Raw genomic sequence first — 27,066 nt, forward strand, 5'->3', positions numbered from 1 at the left:
GGAAAAAATCCAAGGTGAAATAGGCAAGAATGCAAAATCAAGAAGGACCAAATGCACCACTTATTGGTGCTCCAATGCTTTCTGAGTTCTGGACTTCATCCTGCTTTTGTATATATGCTGGCAGGCTTCACTACAGACTGTTCTTCACTTTTTGCTTTACTTGCATTGTTCCTTATATCCAAATCACATATCCCTTTGCAGATTACAAAAGAAAGAAAGAAAGAAACAACCGACCACTGAATTATGGGTGGGAAATGTTTCTGCTCTCCATACTAAATCTAGATTCATTTTTTCCCTCCTCTGGTGCTAAATCAACAATAAAGCCTTAGCTTTTTTCCTGTGCTGCTGAACAGAAGCATACTGTTGCTGGATGCCATGTTTCTTCTCTTCTAAAAGAAAAGACAGCCTGAGCATAATGAAGTAGTGACTGGAATGGAAGTTTGTTTAACTCTTTCCTATTTTTTTAAAATTAATTCCACTTCTGTTTTAAAATTACTTGACTTAGATTGGTTTAAGAATTCAAAATGTTCATATTTTTTAACTGCAGAAACATTGTTAAGTGACAAGAAAATTACCAGCCTACCATAAAGGTAAAATCATTTAATAGAGAAATGTGCTACCTGTCAAGCCAAGAACAAAGCACATTGACCTGAGCTCAGAAGGGCCTTGGAGAAAGGAGGAGAAACCATGCTGGGATAGAAGATCCTGCTGAATTCCTACAGAATGCATCAAGGATGCTAAAGGCAGCCTAGCAAATAACTGAGTGAAAAGAAATTCTTCCAGTTTAAACAGAAGACAACTGAAACTGTGACAACACATGAAGACAAAAGATTAACACTACATTAAAAAAAAAAATTTCCCTAAATATTAGGGACTATCTTACTATTGCAAATAATTAATAGAAGAACTTTTAAATATAGATTTAACCTGAATTCTAGGATGTTAATCATCAAGAACTAAGCCTGTCATGGCTTGGCTGATAAGAGTGTGGGCAAGAAGATCAAGAGTAACTGTAACTTTTTGTCTGGCTAATGCATGGAAAGCAAAAATTGGAAAAAATGACAATGTGTTAGGGTTCATTGGGTAGGACAGGGCAAAGCACTGAAAAGTGCTAACTTAAATGTAAGCAAACCTCAGATAAACACCTGATTTGCAGAAACAAACTAAGGCCAAACAAGCTGTCTCAGAGGGAACAATGAAAACAACAAAACACCCAAGTTATCAACTACTTACTGATATTGCTAATATAACAATCACAATACTTTGTGACATTTAATAACAAAGTATTAAGAAAAATAATTACGTAAGGAAACATGTAAGCAGAGAACAAGAGAAAAGACTGCATGAAGTCACCAAGGAGATATTTTTGACAGGATAACCACATAATTTTTTCCCAGACATGAATGTGCTGAAGATCAAAGCCTCCTCCTTTCCCACCCCATCATGAATCTTCCATCCTTCAAACAAGGTTCAAATCCCATTTCCCTACATATAGGACACATGTTGCACTCTTTCTCCCATGCTTCCTGCCTTTTCACATGTCCTAAGTCAGGAACTGACTTTTTCCAAGCTTTGGTGAAATAGGTCATCTCCATCCACTCAGAGATTCTAGTAATTAGCTCAGGATCAGCTTATCATGGTATGATGGCCATTGTTCAGTGAAGCATTTGATACGGCTGTTCACTGAAAATTTTCCTGGAGAAAGAGGTGCTTACAACTCCTACAACAGATTCAGAAGGGACTAGGATGAACATATGAACAAGTTTTAAAACGGAACTGGTAAATTTATTAAAACATTGGGATGATATGGCTGACTGTTCCAAGAAGACCAAGATCTGTGCAATCTAAGATGCCCTTCTAAGTTCTTTGTGTGAACAACTCCAGATTTGGTCCTCAGAAGATGCTGAGGACATGTTTTACTTTTAAGAAACTCAGCAGAACAGCTGCAGTTTTTCAACACTCAATTCAACAGACATAATTTCTGATCAGTGCTCATGGCCAGTATGAGATGACAGAACAGCTGTTTCTTTTCCTACCTAAAACTTCCTGTCTTCCTCTAAGCATGTCACAACAATAAAGAAATCAGACAATAGGAATGAATATAAAATACCAATGTAAAGATGACATATTTTCAATATTCATTTTGAACCAGTTTCTCAACTGAATACTGGCCACACACTAATACCTCTTCAAGACATTGTGTACTGCACATATTAAGCAATGAGGCACTGAAAAAATGTATAGTTGATGATGCTTTCCATGTTGCACATAATGAGGTACTCTAGTAACTCAAATCTTCATTTGCTTTCTCATGACTCTTACTGCACTGTCACAAGGTTCCTAGAGCCATGTAACTCTAGTGTGCCTCAACTTCCCCAGCAAGCCAGGAATATGATACACAGCACGAAAAAAAGTACCTGGTTTGTGCAGGAACAGTATGTTTTTCCAACTGTCAAAACACGTAAAGACTGTGTGATTCTCATTTCAAGACTGATACAGGGAACACCATTAAGCTCATACTGTTTTCTACCACTACTGTGTTGTAGCATTAACACTGGTAAGCCTCTTCTGAGACTCAGTGAATGTCATGTCATATTCAGGGCTTTCCTCTTCCAAAACAATACAGGAAGAAAGTTTTTACATGGGTAAAAAGGAGGTACAAGACAATCTAATTAGTTTTGAAAACCAATTGTCTTTTCCACAAAACTATTCTTCCCTCTGACCAAGCAGTATGTTAACTAACACCATTCCTACTGCACCTTACCTCAGAGCTGCTTGGGATTTCTGATCCTGCAGTTGAAATAGTTTCAGGTCCATTGCATTCTTCCCCTAAGGAACATTGAAAAAGAGATTCACATAAATACATCCCTTTTTAAAAAAATATTTTTGTATCTGAAAATGATGTGGACCTTGAAGGCATGGGACTACGAACAAGTAAAGGATGGAAAATAATACTCATAATACATACAACTTCAAAAAGCTTGAGAAAAAATGCTGCAAGACACAATATACTCAGTCTGTAATACCTTGGTGTAACCTTGCATTCACAGAAATGTATTTTTAACTGTGATAGGAAATAAAATATGTTGTCATCACTTACCTTTCTTGTCTCAAATATCTGCTAGGTTTAAGAGGCTTTCAATGCAGAGTTTTGCTGCCTCGGTTATGGAAGTCAAATTACTTGTGAAAGTGTTTGCTAGAGATCAAATTAGGGTGTGTTTTTTTGCTAAGGAGTCGATGCATAACCTCAAGATTACAAATGCCCATGTAATGGAGGCATGACAACAGGATCAAGAATAGTAAAATGAACTTTATTACTTAGCTTCTTGCTCAAAAAACAAACAAAGCCTAAAAATCTCAGCTCCAAAACAACAGCTGATAAAACAAACTAAACAAAAAAAACTGCTTTTGTTTTAACAACAGTAGTGAACTCTAACATGACTTTCCCACAAATACAATCTTTCACCAAAGACACTATTATTGAAATGTTAATGCTAAAGGGAAAATCCTACTCAGTACCTTCATAATCTTAAATTGGATCAAAACACTGGCTGGGTTTGTGCCTCTGACTTCACACTGTCACCAGTTTCCTGTGGAGAACAACTCTGAGCCTGTAAGCTAGGCTCCTGCTCCAAGAAGGGGTTTGTAAACAACCATCTCTGCTGATTAGGCAGACCAGTCTCTTCAATCAAGCAGCTGTATCACTCCACCAGAAAAGGATAAGCAGTTTTGAAAACAGCGGATAAAAATCTAGAACATGTCTAGAGATACCAAAAAAATGGTGTCTCTTTCTTTCAGAAAAGAGGATTTATCTTCTTTCTCCATTAAGGAAGCACTGCTGAGTATAGCTTAGACTGGACAGACTTACACTGGACCACTGTCAATACAACTACAGTTACATTATTTCTGCCAATAAAACAAGCCTACTTTTCTTTTTGTAATCTGCAAATACTTGATGTCAAAATTGCGTCCAGGCAGGCTATAAAGTGGTTCTTCAAAAATATATATTAAGCTACTAAAGTACAGCTTGAGAGTATTTTGTTTCCTACAATCTTTTTTCTCCTTCGAAGTTCACTTACAGAAAATGGTCTCTGTAATTTTTAGCTATACATATGAGATGATGAGAAACCAAGCAATGGCATGTAAAATACAACAAATAAGTTTCTGAATGCCAAGACAGTTAACACTGTTGCATGCTATTCTGCTAAAGCAAACTCTACCTGGAAAGTCTGTATTAGTAGAGACAATCTGAACACCAGGGTAAAGAATGGGAGCATCCCTACCACGCTCTGCTACCTGTGCTGTCTAAAGCCCTGGGAGGCAGGTGGCTACTGCAGACTTGGCAAAAGTACCGGCCCAGGAGCAGAAACCCAGATGTTTTGTCACACAACTCTTCCTATTCCAGGCCAGAAACAGCCTGGTTCCTGCAGCAGAAACATTATATTTTCTATACTGTTGGGCAAACTTGAACAGGTTCAATGGCCTATAACAGCCTTGGAGTGGGGGGGGGGCAGTGGTTCTGAATTTTTTTCCTCTCTGTAATTGTGAAAGTCTAAACTCAGAACAAATAAAATTGAGAGTTCCACATTTTAAATGCCTTCCCAGTACCAGAGCTGATTAGTTATGCAAGTTGTGGAACGAAATCCTCTTGGTATCTCTGTTCCACTAGAATAAACCTGAATAACCCTAGGGCAGCACACGAGAAAGTAAAGAGAGAGCTCAAGACATATATTAACTGAAAAGTACAACATACTGAGTATGCCCACTCCTTGTAAAACATGTAATCAGATTCCTGAACACGAGCAGCACAAGCAATGCACACCCAAACCACGCAGGAAGGTGCAGAGAGGCCTCACCCCAGAACTGCACCAAGCACCATGAATGTAAATGCACAGTTGGATCTCAAGCAGGAGAGCTGCCAACAGATAGCCAACAGCTGACTTGCAAATCACACTGCAAAAGGCCTGGCTCATATGTGATACCAGCGACTCACATTAACTGAAGTCCCATTTGCAATAGGCTCCAAGCAGAAAAAAAAATAGAAAAATGGATAGAGGAAACAGAAGAAGGGAGGAAGGTAAAACACGGGTTAGTACAATACCTTCTGAATGTGATGGCTTGAACTTGGTGAGAATCGCAATGTCATCTTTGAAAGGAAAAAACACTTCAGTAAGAACCAGAAGGAAAATTCACTTTAACATGAACCTATTTCATCATTCTTCTCTATCCTTTACAATACAGCCACTCCATAAAGCAAAAGAATAAACCCTGGACACCAGAGACTGTGACCTAGATGGAAAGCATGGCACTGGCTCCTCTTGGAACACCAACATTCACCTTTTGTCCAGGCCTTATTCAGCAACACAAACAAGGATGCCACGTCTCCTTATCAGCTGCAGGGAGGACCATAACAGTTTCTACTAGTCAAGAAAAGGCTTTTGAAATTCTTCATTAAATTACTGCTTCATATAAAACAATAATATTCTGATAAAATTCCCTATTTAAGGGTACGTCCTCGTTCTTCAACGCTACATGCTTTTAGGTATATAAACAGATCTAAAAATATCCGCATGCCAACAACAAACAAGGACCTTACTAAATGAAGTGGCCCTTTATTATAAAATTGGTATAAATAGCAGAAACTCTTTGAAATGTTTTGTTCAAAACTAACTCCAGTGCAACTCCATGACTATTAAACCTCCCTAAATTATTTCAGAAAGGTGTAATTTTATTATTTGTTCAAATCACTGGTGTTCATGGGAGTGCATATATCCTACCCGAAAGAAATGCCTCTTTCCCAGTGTCTGGTGTCTTCAGCAGCTTTACAACTCTTCACACAGCTATTATGTGTAACTCCTTAAACACATCTGCCTTGGCAGCGTGCACGTTACTGTAAATAAACAACCTTTCTATGGCCTATAATTCTGCAATATAAGGCAACAGATGCTGTCCCAAACTACACCCAGCTGCAGGGCAACCTACTTAGGAACTTTTGGTATGCCACCCTAAGAATTACAGACCACTTCTACTGCAATTACAGACCCGAATGACAAGAGCAACAGTAGCCCACAACACAAATGAACATTTGGTACTGAAGAATGAAAAATATAATCAAGGTTGATTGCATCTCTTAAAATATAAGTAGTTTATTCACAAAACAGGTCCTTTCATTACTGTAATCTTATGATTTCTGTAAAAAGCATAAAAAATAGCTCCTTGTGCAATTAAATAATCAGAAATTCTACAATACTTCAAATTTGTTCACAACAGCAGTGCCTCGAGTAGGCAAGTAAAAGCCCAGACCTAACCACAGGACCAGACCTAACCACAGGACTTCTTACTCAGCTATTGGTGCACTTGGAAGAACAGTTTCAGCTCTGAAGAACGTTTTCAGCTTCCAGCACTCTCCTAGCTGGAGGAGAAGCACGCTCTGGAGGATACTGCAGTCTGTTCAGCAAAACAGCATTACGGAGAAATATGCCTTGCTAGGGAGAGAAGGGATTTTAGCCATGCAGGTGTGGCTGGACTGTGCTACTCATCTTTAAAGCCAATGAAAAAATCCCTGGCTTTTATAATAACTAGCACAGTCCCAGCCATGGATGCTCCAGCCCCTTTAACTGCACCTAACCCACAGTTTCCCTGGAAGATGACAATCCTTTTCCTTCAGCACCCTCCTAAGTCCAAGTCTGCTGGGAGATGGCAAAGAAAAAAGCTTGGCTGACGATGCTGCACTGAGGTACAGCTGGGCATGGTGCAGCTGGTGTGCAGATGCTGCTGTCTGGCACAGTTCAGAGCAACTCTGCATCAGAAAACACAGCAAGAGAAGCTTTTTAAGCTTCCCTGTCTTCCAACTTCTATAATCCTGATTCATCTGCACCAAGTACAGCTCCTGACAGGTTGTCTATACCACTAAAAACATTTACATATTTAAATGGTGCCTCCAAAATCAGGTGGCAGATGAAGAGACATTTTTAGGGATCAAAATTTGTTTTGTTACTAAAACTAGAAAATCATCTGCATTTGCACATTTAAGACCTGTGATAGAACTATTCCACAGGAAAAACCACAGACAGGATTCTCATGCAGGTGTTGATAAACTGCATTGTTTAGCAGCAGTAAGAAAGTTTTACTATTGATTCTGCTATTTCAGTATTGTTTCCAAAATTTCCAATATTTCAATTATTTCCACTATTTTCTTAGACACAATATCAGCATCCTTTTCAGCCAGCAAAACCAAGCAAGGAGCTTTCAGACCACTGACACTGTTCTACATATGTCTGACACATTGGCATGTTAGTTTATACACATGCCTATCCCTAGAGCAAAATTTTGATGGTCCAGGTAAAATGAAAACAAACAGATAAACCAACAAAAATCCTAACAAATCCTGAAACTTACACTGCAGTTGTTATGGAGTAGCTACTTTGTACTATGAAGAAAATTCCCAATATTCATCTTTAGCATGCTATGAAAGAAAACATTACGCCTAGATGTCTTGAAGTTACCATCTTAATAAACCCCCCAACATTATTCAATGTTACTACTCCAGCTGGTATTGTCTGAAGAGTAGTAACTGTGCTGCTGAGCTAAAGGTTCAATCCTAAAATGATGACTGAAGTGGTGATGCATACACTCACAGAGACGCTTCTAAAAATTCAAAACTATTTAACAATGAAAACCTTCTCAGTGAAGCCAAGAAAATCTATTGTGAATATTTTAAAAGAATCTTGTTAGTTCCTTAAGAGAAGAAGATTGCATTCAAGTGTAGGCTGCTTCACTGACATAGTAATTTTCTTCATGTGTTTTATTATTAAACAAGTACTTCCGGAGAAGAGGTAATTATCAACACATCAGAAGTAAAAGAACTTTACATAGGCATCAGTATTTGGAAATATGTTCCTAACAGTAACGAAAGTATTTCATTTCCTCACATTATGCAACATAAAAATATACCAGTACAGGAAGGCATTTTATAAACAAATGCAAGATTTGCAAGACTTATAAGAACTGGCATTTTTGTCCAAATTACTTTAAAAATGATGGAACATCTTTGGAATTCTTATACTGATCTCAAAGAGAAACTGTTCCTATCAATCAAGAAAATCAGGGTAATGGGCCATGGCTTCCATTGCCTAAACTTTTTTTATGTAAGCACCAGTCAATTAACAGAACTGAAGTAGTCAAAGGGGTTTGAAGAACCAAGTGGCCTGAAATCCACATCTGCTAACCATTACTTGTTGGCATGGTATATTTCTAGCACACTATAAATTGTGCAAACATAGACTTTCTGATTTCCTACCCGACAGTTAAGACAACTCCTTTGAATAACAAACCACAGGGCCCTTTCTAATTTAGGGCTAGCACAGCAATGAAAGGACAACCATCTGCATCATGAGCCCTACCCACATGGTTTGCTGGGGTTCTGCTATCTTGCCAAAGGCCTCAAATTTCATATTTACCCTTTCAAGCCTAGTAAAGAAGATGAGAATCCCTTGGGATTTCCAGTTAGAAGACTGCCCTTCATGCAAAGATATACTCCCTAAAAAATGTGTTTGGAACTTCACCATGTCTGCTGGTCCTCGCTGAGAGCCACTGGTGAACAAAGGCATGAACACCACAGCTTTAACAGCTTCAGATTTCAATAAAAAACATACATCTATGGAGTAAAATTCAAATAAACAAACCCCAACAGACTCACCTCCTGCCCCACACAGTGTTTAATCTAGCACAAAACCTTATAGTTGTTACAACAAAATACACAATGCTACACCATGTGTAACTACGCACAAACTTTAATCTATAAATAATTTCTGACATCTTATTCAGCTTTAGTACACAGCAAATAACAGTAAATCCCTCTATAACTATTGTTATAACTGCAAGAACTATCCCTAGCAATAGAACACAAGAACCTTCCTTCCCCTTTCTGCATTTATACACACATGCACATGGAAAGCTATCACCAAATATAATAAAATTACTACTAGATAAGAAAATACAACCTGGTAATTACACTGCTCTTTGGCTCAACCCCCAGATCACAATAAAAACTAATGCAAAAATTCACTGCATTATTACCTCACCTCTTAACATCTGATCACATTTTCACATTACCTATACCTTCCTGATGACATGTTTAGGTTAGATGACTATTTGTCTCCTCCATGGGCATATACAACTCATTGGTTTAAAGACACAAAATATGAAGACATTGTATTTGGTATCTTGGTGGTTTTGTTTATTCGCTTGTTTGGGGTTTTTTTCACAAATTATATGCCAGCAGTTCACAAGCACCATTTTTGAAGGATATTTTCATCAATGCCCTTTTATCTTATCCTAATATCTTTATCCTTGTATCACAGTAATTATTAAGTCTTGGTACATAAAGGTTAAAGTGCACTTCCATTTGATAATACAGTTATCAGTTTATTTCTGTAGGGAACACCTCAGAACAGCACAGCACACCAGGCAATGCCTCAGCAGCAAACTGACAGCAAGGAAATCACTGAGAGAACACCACTCTGCCCTACACCAAAAGAGACCCTAGTGGCTTTATGGGTGTTCATTTCGCATTCACAACCCAGAATCTTTGCCCCTCACTCACCCAAACCATTCCTCCAGGAACTGCTGTGAGGGAGAGACAGCTGCAGAGCATTTTCTTTCCTATTCTGAGTGGGAAAGTGAAATTGTAGGTCCCTTGTTACAAAGAGACTAAAATGTTTTCACCTGTGATGGCAGGACCATCCCTCAGCTCAGCACCTGAGGGATCTTAGAGGTCTTTTTCAACCTTAATGATTTCTAGGAATCCAGCTGTATTTCCCAGCTTTCCAAAATGTGGCCTGAATATCCCACAAAATTGCTGCTGGATTTAAATGGCATGTGGGGGACTTCATCCTTCCCTTGCTATTCACTGAACTGCAGACAGTGAGTTTAATCTCATATGCAGGGTGCTCACCTAAAATGGAAATGCTATACAAGAACAATTTTTTTTTGTTAAACTGAGAAAATCTTTGAAGAAAAATCCATATTTAACGGCTGCAGTGGAATGGGCTTGACATTTTCATTTTCACATTATAAGCACCACAGCTATGCAGTGATATGACACAAGTTGTTGGGATGAGTTCCCAAAAGCAGGTTTTCCTACTACAAACAGGGGTTTTCTGTTAGAAAGAGGCTTAACTTCCAATAAACAACCTGTATTTACACTGTGCCCCAGCAGTGACACATGGCAGCCAGTAAAGAAATTCCACTCAAAAACCAGACATTGGCTGGGCTAAAAGAGTATTTTCTCCCCTGCCTTTTCTATTATAAACTATGTCTAAATTTCATGGAGCTTGTATTTCATTACCTAGGAATAAACTAACAAACAGCTTTCCTCTTAACAAACCCTTTGGTTTTGGCCTGTGGGAACATGATATCCCATTCAACGTTTCCACAAATAGATCAGAAATTACTACATACACTGTGGCAGTAATTAGAGACATATGTAGTTTTGAAGGGAGGCCTGTATTTTATGTTACTGGTATGAATTCTGATCAACCAAGTTCAACACCATTTTAATAAATAACAGCAGGATTTGGCCCTGAATGCAAGATGCCAACACACTGGCACAAGCACTGTTGTGGCACAAGCACCACTGCCTTTCACTGAGGTTTTTCCACCTTTTTCAGAGGGAAACAAGCAAGATTACAACCAACCTAAGTAAGCATTTGAATTAAGATCACTTAGAGTGTTTTGAGTGCAAATCAGGCTCCTGGAAGCTCTGGAAGAGGAGCCATGCATACAGGCAGCATACTTCAAATCATGGCATGGAGCCAGCAGCAAGCTTCCAGAAAACTGGCAGACTTGGGATATATATAAATATATAAACATTTCCCCAGCATGTTTAGCGACTGCAGCCTAAACATGCTAGGGAAAAAAAAGCTACCGAAAGTGAATGCAAACATAAATAATCCTAGCAACATATTACAGTCTCCTTCCTCTAATATTTACATTTCAATTTTCCAAATTCAGTTTTCTTAGACTTTCATATTTGGGGTAAATGACACACACCTTCCAACAGGAAGCAAAATCACACACACCAAATTGGAATTACTTACCTCACACAGATGTAGTTCAACAGGAAGCCAGGATGCTTCCTTCAAGGTAAAAGTTTTGGCATACAGGCTCTAAACAGGCAAGTTAAACTTTCTGTTGCTGGTAGAGTTTTGCACCCCATAACCTGTTCTCCAGAATTCAAGTTTAACGAACAGTAGTAAATCAGAATTACATACACACGTACTATCCAAATAGAAACATGTCTTTAAAGAAAATAAGTAACAGATGTTTTCTCTCCTGCCTTGTTCCTATTGACTTGCACAGGCGCTCCCTGTTCACATCAGATACCTCGAGCCTTAAGAGGCTTTTCCTAAAAGGCACAAAGCATATGTTTAGATGTATAAGAAGTCCTACTGGCAGTATATGTAAACCGTTAGCTTTTCTAAACAATAATTTAAGGAATTTTCTGGGGACTTTTTAACCTTGAGAGACTTTTGGGCAACAAATTAACATAACTTTTGAAAAGCCTACTCACTTCACCCCATATTCAATTTGTTTCTCTTTAAGAAAAGTGGTTAATTAACAAAACTGAACCGAATTAGAATATGATTTTGTATGGAGAGTTACATGCTACTATATGGCAAACCCTTCTTAACCATCCTTGATACCCCTCAAATCTCCTTATAGCCGCTATTTATGACTATAAAAACCCCACAAGGCTCATGGGAAAACTGAACAATGTGGAATGAAGTTTACAAATCTGACTTCACCGAATCATTCCCTAAATAGGAGTATTTTTTGTGTTCTGTAAATATTTTTTAGCTTCAAGCTACTTCAGAAGAATAACCCACGGAGAGAGCAGCTCAGTCCCAGCACTTTCCATCACTTCCCGGCAGTGGGATGGGCAATGACTCAGGTCTCTCACATCGCCTGTGGAGCAGGATCTCTGGCCAGGAGGCTGCCATGTCCATCTGCTGGGTTCCTGAGGAGCTGCCAGCTCCACCAGGCCCTCCCAGCGAGGGCAAAGCTTGTCTGGCACTTGCTGCCTCCCCACGGCTGGACACCCCTCCCTGCTGCCACTACAAAGCGCTTCTTCTGGTTAACTTCACAGTCCATGCTGCCATCACACCTCTCTGAAACAAGACTGACAAATATTTTGAAAATCATGATTTGCCGCCAGTGCTCGAGGTGTTTAAAATGGCTCTATATATGTTTTTCTAAAACAGACAGCGCAGCCAAGTTGTAAAGGAGAACATATAACCCAAGAAGCCAACACAGGGACTTAGTGGTTCTTTCCTGCTTTAAGATTTTCACTTCTAGGACTGATGACAAAGCATTATTCCCAAAAAAAAGAAATTTTTATAGGTCAGCATTTTCCTTTTTTTTTAAAGAAAAAAACCCTATACAATCTCATTCTGAAAACATCAACATGCTCTCTTACTTCAGACTGTTGATTCACGTTGCCAGGTGAGATGCTGATAAACACACACTTGCGTCACGTTATTTCACAAAATCCTAACAGGACCACATTTATTTTAAGTAATGACATACCGCACTGACATGAATTGGAAACTGTAACATGGCTACAGCTAAAAAGCAAGGCCTGGGCACAACAAACCCGGTGGCCTGTCCGGAGCTGAGGGGAAGGAAAGGGGGGGAAAAGGGGGCGAAAAGGGGGGGAAAAGGGGGGGAAAAGGGGGCGAAAAGGGGGCGAAAAGGGGGCGAAAAGGGGGCGAAAAGGGGGCGAAAAGGGGGCGAAAAGGGGGCGAAAAGGGGGCGAAAAGGGGGCGAAAAGGGGGCGAAAAGGGGGCGAAAAGGGGGCGAAAAGAACCACCTTCTCAGGCGCTCGGAGCCCCCGAAAGGGCCACCTCAGCCCCGGGATCAGCCCCATCCCAGCCGCTCTCCAGGGCGGCTGAAGTTTGCTGTCCGGCACAGGGACCTTTCTATCTGCTTTTGTTCTTGGCAGGGTACTGGTACGAGAGCCTTCGTTTTATAAAGATCGAATCACAGCTGGATCGCGCTCACGGAGAAGTGGTTTTGTCCTTCTCAAGTGAAAGCCGAAGGATTAAAGGCTCGATGCGGGAGCGGTCAGGACCCGCCCGGGATCAGCCCCATCTCACAGCCGCCGGCTGAGCAGAGGAACCGGGGGGGAACCAGAGCCCCCAGACCCTCACACCGCGCCCGCCTCGCCCCGCGGGGCACAAGGGCGGAACAGAACCACGACCCCGTCCCCGCCCTGTCCTACCGTCCGCCGACAGAGCCATCTCGATGAGGGTCTCGTTGGCTCTCCTCCCCAGGCGGTTCATGGTGGCCGCCCCGCCGCCTTTCCGCTGCCGCCGGGAGCGGCCGGAGCGCAGCGGTGCCTCAGGGCGGGCCCATGCATGCGCACTGCCCGCGGGGCGGAGCGGGCTGGGCCGGGCTGGGCTGGGCTGGGCCGGGCTGGTCTGGGCGCTGCAGAACCGAAAATCAGGCGGTGTGCCTGCGAGCAGCCTCCCTGCCATGTGTGCTTCGGGTTCCGCCTGTGCCCCGTCCCGAGCGGCGTGTGCACCCCCAGCAGCAGAAGGCGCCTGAGCGCAGCGCAAGCGTTTCAATGTGAAACAGCCCTCTGTTACCAACGCTTATCGCAAACCCAAAAATTACACCCATAAATGCTGCTATTGTTATGTGTAGTAAACATACTCCGCGCCATTCCTTGTATCCCCATGGATCCCAGGGGCTGGGGGTGATCTCTGCATCCCCACGGATCCCCAGGGGCTGGGGGTGATCTCTGCATCCCCAGGGATCTCTGCATCCCCATGGATCCCTGCATCCCCATGGATCTCTGAATCCCCATGGATCCCCAGGGGCTGGGGGTGATCTCTGCATCCCCATGGATCCCCAGGGGCTGGGAGTGATCTCTGCATCCCCATGGATCTCTGCATCCCCATGGATCCCCAGGGGCTGGGGGTGATCTCTGCATCCCCATGGATCCCCAGGGGCTGGGGGTGATCTCTGCATCCCCATGGATTCCCAGGGGCTGGGGGTGATCTCTGCATCCCCATGGATCCCCAGGGGCTGGGGGTGATCTCTGCATCACCAGGGATCCCCAGGGGCTGGGGGTGATCTCTGCATCCCCTGGATTCCCAGGGGGCTGAGGGTGATCTCTGCATCCCCATGGATCTCTGCATCCCCATGGATCCCCAGGGGCTGGGGGTGATCTCTGCATCCCCATGGATCCCCAGGGGCTGGGGGTGATCTCTGCATCACCAGGGATCCCCAGGGGCTGGGGGTGATCTCTGCATCCCCTGGATTCCCAGGGGGCTGAGGGTGATCTCTGCATCCCCATGGATCTCTGCATCCCCACGGATCCCCAGGGGCTGGGGGTGATCTCTGCATCCCCGTGGATCCCCAGGGGCTGTGGGTGGATCTCTGCATACCCATGGATTCCCAGGGGCTGGGGGTGATCTCTGCAGATCTCCTGTGATCTCCTGCTCACAGGAGCCACCTCTGTGCCCCCCATGCTACCAAAGCCCAGGCTGTGCAAATGAACTCACCTAGTCAATAACAGCTGTTAAATTTGAACACGTCTCAGCGTGGGAGATGACAGGACAGCTGCTGGGAGCGGATCAGCCTGTCCTGGTGCCAGGCTGCCACAGCAGCCAGGCGGTATGGAGAGGGAGCAGCCAGCTAGGCAGGAGGCAGGGATGGATGAGGTACCCTGTGCTGGCCTTGGAGCTTGCCACTGCCAAGGAAAGAATGCAATCTGTCCAAAGAGAAAGCCGAAGGGACGCCGCAGCTTGTCAGGGTTTCAGTCTCTGCCCCACAAACTCTTGACTCAGAGGCTGTTTGAGATCCCACTGCTGGCTCCTGTCACACGCAGGGGATCCCAGCTACTCAAGCAGCTGCTCAGGGGCTCAGAAACACAGCAAGGCTGGCTGATGGGCATGTGAATTAGTGTATCGAGGGCCAGCTGATTCTGTGTGCTGCTACCACACAGCTAAATCCACCAGGAACGGAAAGGGAGTGCCATTCAGCGCTGTGGTAAGACGTGGCAGAGTGCCAGCGCCTCTCAAGGGAAGTAAACATTTTACAAAGTATGCAAAAAGTTCATCATTAGTCACTGCAGGTTTTTTTCTACGTCACCACTTTTCAGTCAGCTGGAATTGCAGAATTGCAGACGGGCGTTTTGGTTCTGTAAGCTCGCAGTTACACCCCCTCATCTGGATTGCCCAGTTTACATCTGCCACCAAAGCCCTCTTAAAGAGATTAGTTCAAAGAAACCATCTCACCCTCCAAAACCCCCACCCCACCGCTCAAAGAAACCCCAACAACAACAAAAAAACCCCAAAACAAAACCCAAAACTAAACAACTCTCCGAAAAAAACCCACAACTTCTCTCAAAAACCAAACCCCAAAAACAAACCAGCCCCCCCCCAAACACAACCCCCCCAAAAACATAACAAAACAAACACAAACAAAAACCCAAACTCCCCAAACAAACAAAACCCCCAAAAAACTAAACAAACAAAAACCCCCAACCCTACAAGATAAAATTGCTTTGATGTGTTTTGAGGAGTAGAGAGGATGAATCTCTTTCTTGCTGGTAGAGAGATTCTTGAGGATGGTTAAATATGTACAAAATCTGCTCAGTAACAAAGTGTGAAGCTTAATCCATCTCTCTCATCATGTTGTCATGGACATAGTTCTATTGATTTTGCTAAAGTGCTCCTAAACAACGTAGGTGAACTTCAGTGTTTAATTGTGATGGGGTGTGCAGTGATGTGGGCACACTCACAGAACAAATCACCGAATAGGGTGGGGTAGGGAAAAGGCCACTCCATCAGTTCTGCCTCTTAAATTGCAGTGTTAAGATAAGAAATTGCATCATCTTACTGAATTCCTGTGTCGTTCTGGTGAAATACTGAACATTTTCACTTGTCCTTTTATAGGCAATTTGGTTTCTCAGGGTTTAGTGCCCTCTGGTGATAGTCTGGTGACAGTCTGTTCTCTTGTGACACTAGGGGTGCTGGCACTAATGCTTCATTTTGGCTTTTTATCTGTTGTCTGTTGATTATCCCAATGTGATAACTAGCTTGAGTGAAGTCAAATTACAATATCTTTTAACACAGAGGATTATAGAGTAAGTCACTGAGTCTGACATGTGAAAGCCAGAGCATTGAAATGATGGAGCGAGCTCAGTAGTTCTAGCAAAAATATTAACAAAATCAGTTTAGATCAGTGTGAATTAATACCTTGAACAGTAAAGCAGAACTGAATGATAAAGATTCCATAAAAGCACAAGAGAATTAAAACTCTACAGTTACATAAGAGATACACACAAAATTCTGTCATCACAAGTAAATTTTTTTAACCACAATTTCTTGTATGCAGCTTTTAATGACTTGTACATCTCTCATAAATGCCTATTTTAAACTATCCTTGATTACATATTTCATTACAAAGTGGATTTATTACATGATATAAAGAGATCAGCTTTTTGGTAAAAATTGCTAGAAAAATATAAAACCCTCAGTATGTATATTAATAAGTTACTTTCTGCAATATTCAAGCACAACTTATGTAGCTGGCAGTTTGGTGATAATAATAGAAATAATCACACAAGTGATTGGCTATTCATAAGGACAGTATTGAGTGATCCTGTTCTTCTCTGCTGCTTTTAACATTCTTCATGAGACAACAGTTATAGCAGTAGTTATAATATGGGCTTTAAGAACATATTTCACATTTGCTGTTATAAATGACTGTTAAATTCTGTACATTTGATAGTCCTATATTTGGTTTTCAAAGCTTCCATCCATTGCAGTGCACATATATAGCACTCCTATAAACAACATAAAAGAAGGAAGCATCCTTTCCATGTTGGCTTCCTGGATATCAAATTATCAAGCTACATACCTCTTTTCAGCTAATTTTCTTTAGTAGACTCTGCAGTTTAGCTCCAATGCCTTGGTTGAAGGTTTTCATCCTTTAAAAACTCATGCAGGTTCCAAATTTGACAATTTTTGCCATCAGTCCTCTTCTCCTTGTCCCATGCAAAAGCAGAGACATGAAGCTGCAAAGGCCTCTATCTTATGGAGTGGTCTAGTCATAGGTTTACAGGTAGCAGTTCTAATCAGAAATTAGTGAAGATAGATGGGTCAGGAAAAAAAGTGCAATTTTCTGTGGAGATTAGAGACAAGGAGAAAAATATCATTTCTAAGAGCAAGCAAGATGAAGGTGTGTAGGGCTGCCTGTCTTGGGGAAGCCTGTTGGGTGGTTATAGAGAAAAAGGAAGGTGACTAAGGTGTTTTTGCAATAACCTACCTTACCCAAGGTTTTCCCAGCATTGTGGGGGTGTGCACTGGCTGATATCATCTCCTAAAACAGCTGCATGCTTTAAGGAGCTGTTGTCTGGCCTGTGCTGGCATGTATCCCAGTGGATGTCAAAATGCTGATATGTGCTGGAAGGCAGCATAGGAGGTAAATTAAATATGATGATGGATGATGTCAGCCTTGATCCAGTGCTACTCAATACAAGTCTCGTTTCTCATTCTAATAAAACAGGAATGCAAGCTCTTGATGCTGCAGCCCTTCAGTTTCCTTCTTGTTTCTGCAATTTCTCCATGCAGCTGCGTGAGGTACAGTGCCTGTATGGTTTGCAGCCTTTCCCCAGTCCCTAGGCAGAGCTGAAATCTCTCCCAGATCCTGTTTGAGTAATGCAGCACTCAGGCAGAGTTGTCAGGGCTGCTCCAGCTGGTCTGTCCATCCTGGGCAGAGCTCAGCCTGGGCATACAGATCAGTTGAGTGAGCCCTGCAAACATGATAAGCTTCCAGGAGCAGCAGGAGTCATTAAACACACACCCATCTTCAGCCACATCAAACAGAATTGGAAGCATGGAGCAAAAAGTAAGGTGGCAAATTAAAAAAAAAATTATCTAAAAATCAGTACTTTAAGATCAGAAGTATGAATAGTAGGATGAAATCAATATAACCTAATAATTTATGTACAGATTCTAAGCAGAAAAAAGCAGAGTCTGTGAGGAATGGAGTGAAAAAGAATAGAGCCAATAAATAAACAAATGTAATATTAAATTTAAATGTTAATTTAAAATTTCAGGGGAATACCTAAAAGTGCTCAAAATGCAAGGTGATTCATCTCCTTTCAAAGAGGCCTACCAGTGCCATCAATAAAATTTCTTTTTTTGCTGTTTACCTCTGACTTCAGGTAGGAAAGCCAAAGTGTAACACAAAGAGGCCAGCACATAATTCTGTAGTCTGTAGGTCAAATTTGCTATTTGAACATTTTTTTCAGTGGCTGCCTCTCAGAATCTTAATTCTCATTTCCTGTCAGTTGGCTGAATACATTACAGGAGCTATGTATCTCTAATAAGAGTCAAATCTCTTTTCTTGAGATCATTGCTACTGTCCATAATACAGTTCTTTTCATGAATTGTAAGTTGTATTGTTTAGCAGAAGCCAAACTAGTTGGGCCTTCTAACTATTCTCTCTTGGATATTCATTCAATTGTGTAATATACGAGGAAGAGTCTCATTTGTCATTTTTTGTTTCTCTCATTTTAAAAGTTCTACTGTTTCTACTGTTTCTACTGTTTCACACCAGTTCAAAGGTGAAAAGAGGCAAATTTGATAATTTCCAAAATTCTGAAATCCTCAAGTCTTACTGTGTTAATTGCTGAAGATTTTTCCTGATTGCTGAATTAGTCACTTATCCTATACTTTTGGATGGTTTCCTTTGAGTTATATCTTCAGGTAAGTCAGTCTGCTAAAATAACTGGTATTGGTGCACCTGCCAAATGCTTGAGATTACTGGGCTTATCCTCATCTTTGAACATAAAAGATGAACAGACAGGTACTTGTTGATAGCCCAATGTATTGTAAAGGAGAGAAAGTGATATTTGTATAATCTAGCAAACAAACTGTGGTACTGCAAGTATGTTAGTAGCTCTATTTTTCAAGAACTCCTGTTTGTTGTTTGACCAAGCTAGGTCTTTAAGTCTAGTCTTCATTGGTTTTTTTTTGGATCAACCCTCAGTTTTCTCCCTGTTCTCCAGCACAATCATATACAGCTACTCAGATACATAGTCTGGGCTTCACACTTTTAAACTGCATGGATCAAGAAATGAGCTAGTATAAAACAGACAGCACTTTTTGGCTGGGCTTTTAAAACCAGTCAGTTGCACAAGGAGTCAGTGATCATATTTTCCTCCATGCTCTTCTGTGGGTTGCTGAAGAAGCCACAGTTCCAATATTTGCTGGTATGGTGGGCTGATTCTGTCTCTCAATTCGCCCATCCCCTGCCCCATCTGTTCCAAAGGGTGCATTAGAGGAGTCAGTGTGACATTACATAGGAGGGGTAGCACTGGCTTTCCTGAACCATTCCTACATGAATTAAGGCAAATGATGCTACGTCATTTTTCAGTTTAAAGCACATCTGTGTGTTTTGATACCAGTCTTGAATTATATAAATATACAAGGACATTTAAATTTTGAGTTACAAGTGATCTTTGGAAATAGAGGCAAAGCCTTATGTCTCTTAGTGTCTCTAAGTACAATAGTTCTTAGCCCATTTTTGTCTGATGTTCCTCTAAAACTTGTCTGACTGAAGGTAATGGAGTAGGTTTGTTTAATCTCTTCACTAAAACTTTTAAGGAAAAGTTTCATAAAAGTTGACCTTTCAGTAATAAGTCTGTGGCTTCTGATGTGATTTAATTTTCCTGAGTCTGATACATTGAGAACTAAAATGGAATGACATTTTTTAGAACTGTCAGTAATTGCTGCTGTTATCAATCATTAGCCAGTGAGGCACCATCATCATCAGCTAACTTTGCCGTGGCCTGCCTAATTTTGCCTTTTTTTCTTTATTTCCTTTGTACTTTCAAAAAGTAATGACATTCTCAAGCTTCATTCCTCTGTTTCTATTTGTAAAATTGATATCCTCCCAACCCATTTCCTGTCATGCTCAAATGAAAGCTGAAACAGGCAGAGCATTTCTCTTTTACCTTGTATTATGACCATCAATGTTATTTTAAAATAATATTTCTGACTGTGTTTTAGTATCTCCATAGTACAGCCCTTAATACATGCTAATGATCTGTGAATCCATCATTGTTTTTCTATCTGCATGCCCCAGAATTTATGTTTAAAATCTTTTTTTCCTCATTCTGCTACAATGCCTTTTGTAGACATCTGATAATCTTTGTTCTGAACTTACTTTCAAGATCCTGCTTTGCTGCTAAATTTGGGGCTCATATTCTCTAATACAGTGCAACTGCGTATGTTTTCAGGGTTAACAGCAGTTGCAGCATGTGCTTTAATCAATCTTTCTTAACAGGGATCCTTTTAGCAGTCTTATCAGGTAGTGGAGAATTGATTATTACTATTGTCTTACTGTGGTACATCTTACTGAATAATACAAGAGAGCTTCCTCATCCAAAGAGCAGCAACTTTAATGCAGTTTAATTCCTGAAGCATGGTCAGTCTCCCATGCTGCTTCATGGGCACTTTTTATACATTTTGAGAAACCCATTTCACAGCTCCTGTATTCTTCCACTATTTTTTTTTTCTTGTTAGTGTCTTTCATTGTTTTTAGAGCTTGGGATTTAGTAATTCTTTCTATTGCTGTTCTCTCACAAGAAACTCTTGGCACACAGTTATATTCCTCACTGTGTTAATGTGTTGAATCAAGTGCAGTGACCATGACTGCATGCTGTGCGAGCAGCTGGATTTGAAATTTTACCTGTGTGGATTCCTAACACTGGCTGGTTTTAAAACAGATAAAAAACCAGGCCCAGACAGTGATAGAATAAGCATTGTCATCAACTACTCTTCCATAACAGTTCCCCTTGTCAATACTCATAATTAATTTGATTGAAACAGTCCAGTGATAATCTATCAATTCAAGTCTCAATGATAAAATTATTAACAACAGGAATATTACTCTGTGTTTTTACAGTATACTCCTCAGCAGTTGCTTATCTAGCAGGCAAGGACTGTCATGAAATAGGGTCTGGGGTGAGTTGTATGAAAAATGTGCAGAGGCTGACCTCAATTTTATTACATGTTTTGAACTTGGCCAAGTGAGCTTGGCTTTGTGCAACAAATTGTTTCCAGTGATGCATTTCAAGGTGCTATCATTTTGCCAGAGAATGAAGTGGTTCAGCAGGGTGTAGACATATCTGAGCCAAATCCAAACAAATTACTTGGCTAGGACCCTGGCTGTTTCAAAATGCAAAATAACCAGCAGAAACCATGAACAGGAAGGGGATCACAACTGCCTTAATGTTACAGTCCCTAATAGTGATGTATTTAACTCCTGTCAGAGTAACCTGACCTTAACTTAGTTCTTCTTTCCTACCTTCATTTGTACTTTCTTATCCTAAAACCTGAACTATCTCATGTACAATTTAATGTCATCCAGTTATAAAAGCCTAACCTGTTCTCTCCTGCTAATTCCCTTCTAATTTTTCACTCTTGTGAATTCAAAAGGCACTGCTTTGATGTGGTCTTGTCAGCCTTGGTCTTTAGCAGCTTTGCTTCTAGACTACCTTCCAGCTGTCCTGATGTGTTGTTGACAGGACAAGAAGTAAGGCTTTTCTTCTGATGGCAAGAGGCTTAAATAAAAATATCTTCCAGTTCATAGCCTGAATGAGACTTAAATACCAGAGCTGGCAAGGTAGTGATTCTTTTATGTGATGGGCACACTCAATAGCTAGGGCTTGTTAGACATGTATGTCTAAAATACACATTTAGATGTTGAAAGTGTAGTTGGAACAAGGAAAAGGGACAGGAAAGACAGACCACAGAACAGGGTTTTAATCCAAAAGTTTGAGACTTTTTTTTTTTCTTACAGGCATTACACAATGAATACAGATGCTTTTCTGTAAGGGTTTGATATGACAAGTTAGAAATAATTTCCATTGCTTTTAAATTAGCTTCTGACATTTCCAGAGGTTTTGTCTTGGGTTTAAAAAGCACAAAGAACAATACTGTCCCCAGAAGAAGATGCTATCCTATGTAATTTCTTTCTTCTTTGCTTGCAATCAATCATTCTTTCAGTGATGCTCATCTTTGGTGCTGTTCCTTGGCTGCCAGATACTTCTTGCCATATGATCCCCATGGCTGTAGCACACCATAAAATGATCATCCAATTTGCTAGGTGCAGTCATCTGTGGATAGGGTCTGGGACATGGTATTTTGATTTGATTTTACGTGAAGAAGTGTGTTCTTCCTTTCCTCCATTGTTAAATGCTTCCCAAGAAGTACTGGTGCCTTGTTTCTGGCTCTCCCAGCATACAGCAGTGTTGGAGTTGCACAGCAGTACCTCATGGAGCTCCCTTGAATTGCTCCTCCTGGACACAGACCAGATAGAAAGAGGCACCAAGCTCTCATTTGGGGGACACCCAGCAGTATTTTTTGGTGTGTTTTATCCACCATTTAGACATCACAGTCACTGACTTTTTTTGGATTCAGACCTGAAATAACAGACATATCCTTCAAACTGAGAGCCCAACTTTATTTTCAAGAGCTAATGTTAATCTTTTGAAGTTGATTCTTTTAGTGAGAAGTTTGCTATTCTTGATACCTTTTTGTTCTATAAAAATGACTGCTTATATTCTGACCAAAACAAGAGAGAATTGGCACGAGGTTAATTATGTAATGCAATGATGAAGATACTAACCTGGCAACAGAGAAATGCAGATCAGCAGAAATGATGAGTTAGAGCTGTTGCTTGAGAATATCTCCTACTCCATGGAATCTCTTGCAGTTAAACATGTTTTGTTCTACAGACTTGTTAGCAGAGTCAAGATTAAGGAAAGTGACTAATCCACTGGTTTGGGCATTCATCTGGTGTATTAGAAAACCAACTGTGTTTTTCAGCCCCACGGGCATAAAGGCTTCTGTTAGAATGGCAGGAGTAAATTATGGATGACCACAACACACTACCAAAAATTACATTAGCATATGTAATACAGAGAGGGATAAGTATAATTGCAGTAGCTGTACACAGCATAGTGTGGGCGAGTCAAAAAACAGTGAGACAAATGCTATTCCTGCTGAATAATTTTTGTGTGCTTGAAGAAAGAGATTTCAGTCTTCCTTTGGTTTGTATAATTTTAATATTTACCTGGCATCAATTTTTGCCAAAACCCACTATGTAGCACAGGTGTGAGATTAATGATCAATTCACATTAAGCCACAGGTGAAATCTAGGATTCAACAATTCAGATTTTATATGCTTCCTTCACAGGGAACCTTCCTCCCCAAAACCCTCTGATTTTAAGGATTCCCACAGAAAGGGAAAGCCATTTTGTCAGCAGCAATACAACTTTTGAATATTGACTGCATCTAAATGTGAAACTTAGGGGTTATGGCAATTAACAAATGCTGCTGATGATGTAATCCTGTAAAACTTGATGCACTTTTGCTTTTCTAAAATTTCTGTTTATCAGCATATAAAAGGAAGCTGGTATCTGTACATAGCTCTATAAATGCTCTAGTGTCTCGGTCAGTTTATTAAACTTATGGTCTTTCCTGTCTCCATTGTCCTAGCCTCCCTCTGTTTTTCTCAAAAAAAAAAAAAAATAGATTCAGTCTTATCATTCTGTAAATTATTCTGCTGTATTCTTTTCACAATGGAAACTAAATGTATCATGCTAAAATCAAATCAATGCCATCTGGATCAGTCACCAGGGGTCTCTTGGTCTCTTTCTATCAGGGCTTTTGTTATTCAGACATTCCCCACAAGCTGGTTCTACTCAATAGCAACCAATAAAGTAATCACCCCTTAAAAATTTCCCCAGGGGGATCTCTTTAAATTGTACAGGGAGTAATATATCTTGTAGTGTCAATAATGTTGAAAATGTTAATTTGGTTGATGCTACTATGTGCCTCCTCAAGTCATATTCCAATGCTGTTCTGGGAAGATGACTGCTAGTTGAATTCACTCTGTTGCTCTCTGCCTGCAGCACCAGTTTGAAATCTGTGGCAAGGACTATCTGAGATAGGCTGTATAATGAAAGAGTGTTCTGCGACCTGACTGCTTTCTCAACCTTTTCAATCTAAGTGATAGTGATGCTCTTACATTAAAATCAGATGGCAAGGATGAATGTGCTGGTAAGATGTTCTCAGATGGCTGACTGATAGAGTCCCTTCATGCAGCAGAAATGTGTCCATCTGCTGAGTGTAGCATGAGTCTGATTTACTAAGCAAAGCTGATTTAACACCAGTATCAATAATGTAATTTTCTTTATTATATAAACTGGGTAAAAAAAGATTTTACAATGCAAATTTAGTCTATTAACGCCATTACTGTGAATAAATTATTCTAGATGTTCTTTTAGTTCTTGTCAATACAGTTTGTTTTTTTTTTTTTCACAGATGTCATTTTTGGGTATCAGAAAATATTTTTTTCTCCTGCTGTTGTGAAAGAAGAACTGCAAGTACTGACATTAAACATTTTGAGAAATTTGTTCTGTTCTTTTTACAAAAAGGGAAAGCAGTCCTGCCAAAATGAAAGTAACTTCCAGTAACTTAAATACTTGTTTAACTGTATTATTTCTTAGGTGCTTGAGATCATCCTATATAAACTAATGAAGGGACTATTTCTGAAGTTCCAAATACATAGTTATATTCTATAATTGTGCTTTTATTTGTTAATTTGTTAAAAAAATTCTATCTACAGTGGACACAAACCGACAACTTTATGTGTGACTGCTAAAATGTGTTTTCAATATAAATTTGTGGATGAGATAACAAATGCTAAAAACTTCCGCTTATGAGACGTTCATTTTAGGGTTTGGTTGGGCACCAGAGCAGACTAGAATTGGTGCATTTTTTTACCGTAAGGGCGATGAAATCCTGGCACAAGTTGTCCAGAGGAGCTGTGGATGCTCTATCCCTGGAAGTGCTCAAGGTGAGGTTGAATGAGGCTTGGAGCAACCTGGTCTGCTGGAAGATGTCCCTGTCTCTGTCAGGGTGTTGGAATGAGATGAGTTTTCTCCCTCCAGACCTGTTTGGATGAGCAGAATTAGGAAAAAAGCAGTGGAAACTTTAATAACTGAAACAAAGTAAAATATAATGTATAATGTTAAAAATAAAATATAATGTATAATGTTAAAAATAGTGATTAGAGGGGGATGGGGAAGAGAGAGACAAAACCCAAGAAAGACAAGCAATACACAACATCATTACTTACCACCTGCTGATGGATGCCAAACCCAACCCCAAAGCACAGCCAGCCCCATCCCAGGTAACTCACGGTTTATATAGTGGGAATAATGTGAAGTGGCCGGTCCGGCTCAGCTGTCCTGGCCGTGCTCCCTCCCGGCTGCTTGTGAAAAGATTGATTTACGTTAAGCGTCAGTGTGTGATTAGCATTACCCTCACGCTGAATCCAAACCACAGCCCTCTGCAGCCGCTAGGGAGGAGATTAAGTCTACCCCGGCCGAAAAGAGCACAAAATAAGAAGCGCAGCTCGGCGTTCAGGCGCTCTGAGGGGAAGGAGGCGCGGGCAGGCCGGGCCGCCAGAGGGCGCTGTCAGCCCGCGCTCCGGGCCGGGGACGGGCCGCGCTGAGGCGATTCCTGTGAATTGAGAAATTAAATTTGTACAGTTTATAATGGCAGCCTTGCTGACAGAAGCAGATTTCCATTACATTAATGTTCCATTTAAGTAGCAGATTGCCAGACACAAACTGTATATAATCTCATTCTCCATACATGCAATATATGTGTCTCTGAGTATGCCTTTGTAGATTCATTTAGCACCTAATGCCCTTTTAATGAAAGATGGGTTTTAGCATCTCTTTGTAAAGCTTGTGATGCAATGGTTTTTCATGGCGCTTCATAGAAGAGGCATTTATAGTTTTCAACAGAGTTATGCAGCTCTGATATTCAGTTTGCTGGACGGAGAAGAGAGAAGAAAAAATGAAAGTGAATTAGGTCAGAAACCTCACATACAATGCAGTACAGCCTCATGGCATTTCATCCTGCTCCTTCTGCTGAAAAGTGTAAGTTAAACTGATGAGCTGCCTCTGCTGAAGAGCTCAGATGCAGAATTAGTAAAATATCCATCCACCGCTGTATCTCATCAAAACCTATTTGACATAATACCTAATCAAGGCCATTGATTATTCACAATTCCAGAAGAATGGAACTCAGTGTGGAAAGAAATCAGTTCTCCCACACACTAACTAATGTTGAACAGGATACAGAAACCATTTGTGTATCTGCCTTTGTTGGGCAAACCAGTATAAAGACCCAGTATAATTTGCTTACGTTGCAAATCTGTGCTTCATTTCTGGTTTAGGAAACATAAGGGAGTGGTGGTCATGGGGAAATTTATCTGAGCAGAGCAATCAAGAAGAATGGAGGCAGTATGAGGGGTTTGCTTCTGACTTTAAAAAGTTAAACCAGAGTAGACAGACAGCTGTAAAACAGAAAACTAATGAACGTCTTGCTCTTCAAATGCAGACAGTAGTTACGGTGGTTTGGAATATTATACCAGACTGTGAGCCAAAATAAAGTTAACTGGAGAAAATTGTGCTGATAGTTCTCTAGCACTATTTAAAAAAACTTGTCAAAGCTGGGGATCTAATTAATGCATTAGATCACATTTGTTGGTGGCAGATGGAGAGCAGACTGTTTCTCAATTGGTTTAACTCATATTAGTGAACTAGTATAAAGCAGTACAGGAGTGAAATATTGTTTAGGAATGTATGAGTTGAAATAGTTCACTATTATCCAATTACCAGAACTAAAATTGGAATACCTGACAAATATTAATGGGATAGAATATTTAAATTATTATAAATCATTATATTTCAGGAGGTATTAATCCTGAGCTTAAGCTAGTATTTTCTTATTAATCCTGCTTTTCCAAAATTTTAGTCAGACTTCCTTGTACCTCTTCTGTCTATCCTGTTCTGTGTTCAGTCAACTCATATTGACCATGACCCAGAACAGGACATAAAATTACATGAACCTTTGGTTTGGTAAATAATATATTTTTCCTCTGTGGCAGCAAATGCTTCCA

The 27,066-nt window shown here is 40.6% G+C and overlaps 1 protein-coding gene and 1 long non-coding RNA gene across 10 annotated transcripts in view; both read right to left on the bottom strand.

The window, feature by feature from the left end:
- The window catches only part of ANO5 (anoctamin 5), a 54,739-nt gene extending 41,186 nt beyond the window's left edge, over positions 1-13,553 (bottom strand). For 3 of the 5 annotated variants that reach the window (XM_030273300.4, XM_030273297.4, XM_030273296.4), the window contains exons 1-3: positions 13,283-13,553; positions 5,102-5,146; positions 2,765-2,829 (exon numbers count right to left, since the gene is read on the bottom strand). In XM_030273300.4, the coding sequence (XP_030129160.2) occupies positions 2,765-2,829; positions 5,102-5,146; positions 13,283-13,538 (366 nt within the window). In that variant the 5' untranslated portion in view covers positions 13,539-13,553. The remainder of the gene's footprint in view (positions 1-2,764; positions 2,830-5,101; positions 5,147-13,282) is intronic. The other 2 variants (XM_030273301.4, XM_030273299.4) reach the window with 1 other exon arrangement.
- Positions 13,554-21,826: 8,273 nt separating this feature from the next.
- Positions 21,827-27,066, bottom strand: part of LOC115495366 (uncharacterized) — a 30,016-nt gene continuing 24,776 nt past the window's right edge. The window contains exons 3-6 of one of the 5 annotated variants that reach the window (XR_012056147.1): positions 25,231-25,362; positions 24,876-25,044; positions 22,714-22,933; positions 21,827-22,507 (exon numbers count right to left, since the gene is read on the bottom strand). This is a non-coding gene — a long non-coding RNA (uncharacterized lncRNA). Of the gene's footprint in view, positions 22,508-22,713; positions 22,934-24,875; positions 25,045-25,230; positions 25,366-27,066 lie in introns of all 5 variants that reach the window. The other 4 variants (XR_012056148.1, XR_012056145.1, XR_012056146.1 and 1 more) reach the window with 4 other exon arrangements.

The sequence above is a fragment of the Taeniopygia guttata genome, chromosome 5 (genome assembly GCF_048771995.1).
Source record: "Taeniopygia guttata chromosome 5, bTaeGut7.mat, whole genome shotgun sequence".
Lineage (NCBI taxonomy): Eukaryota > Metazoa > Chordata > Aves > Passeriformes > Estrildidae > Taeniopygia > Taeniopygia guttata.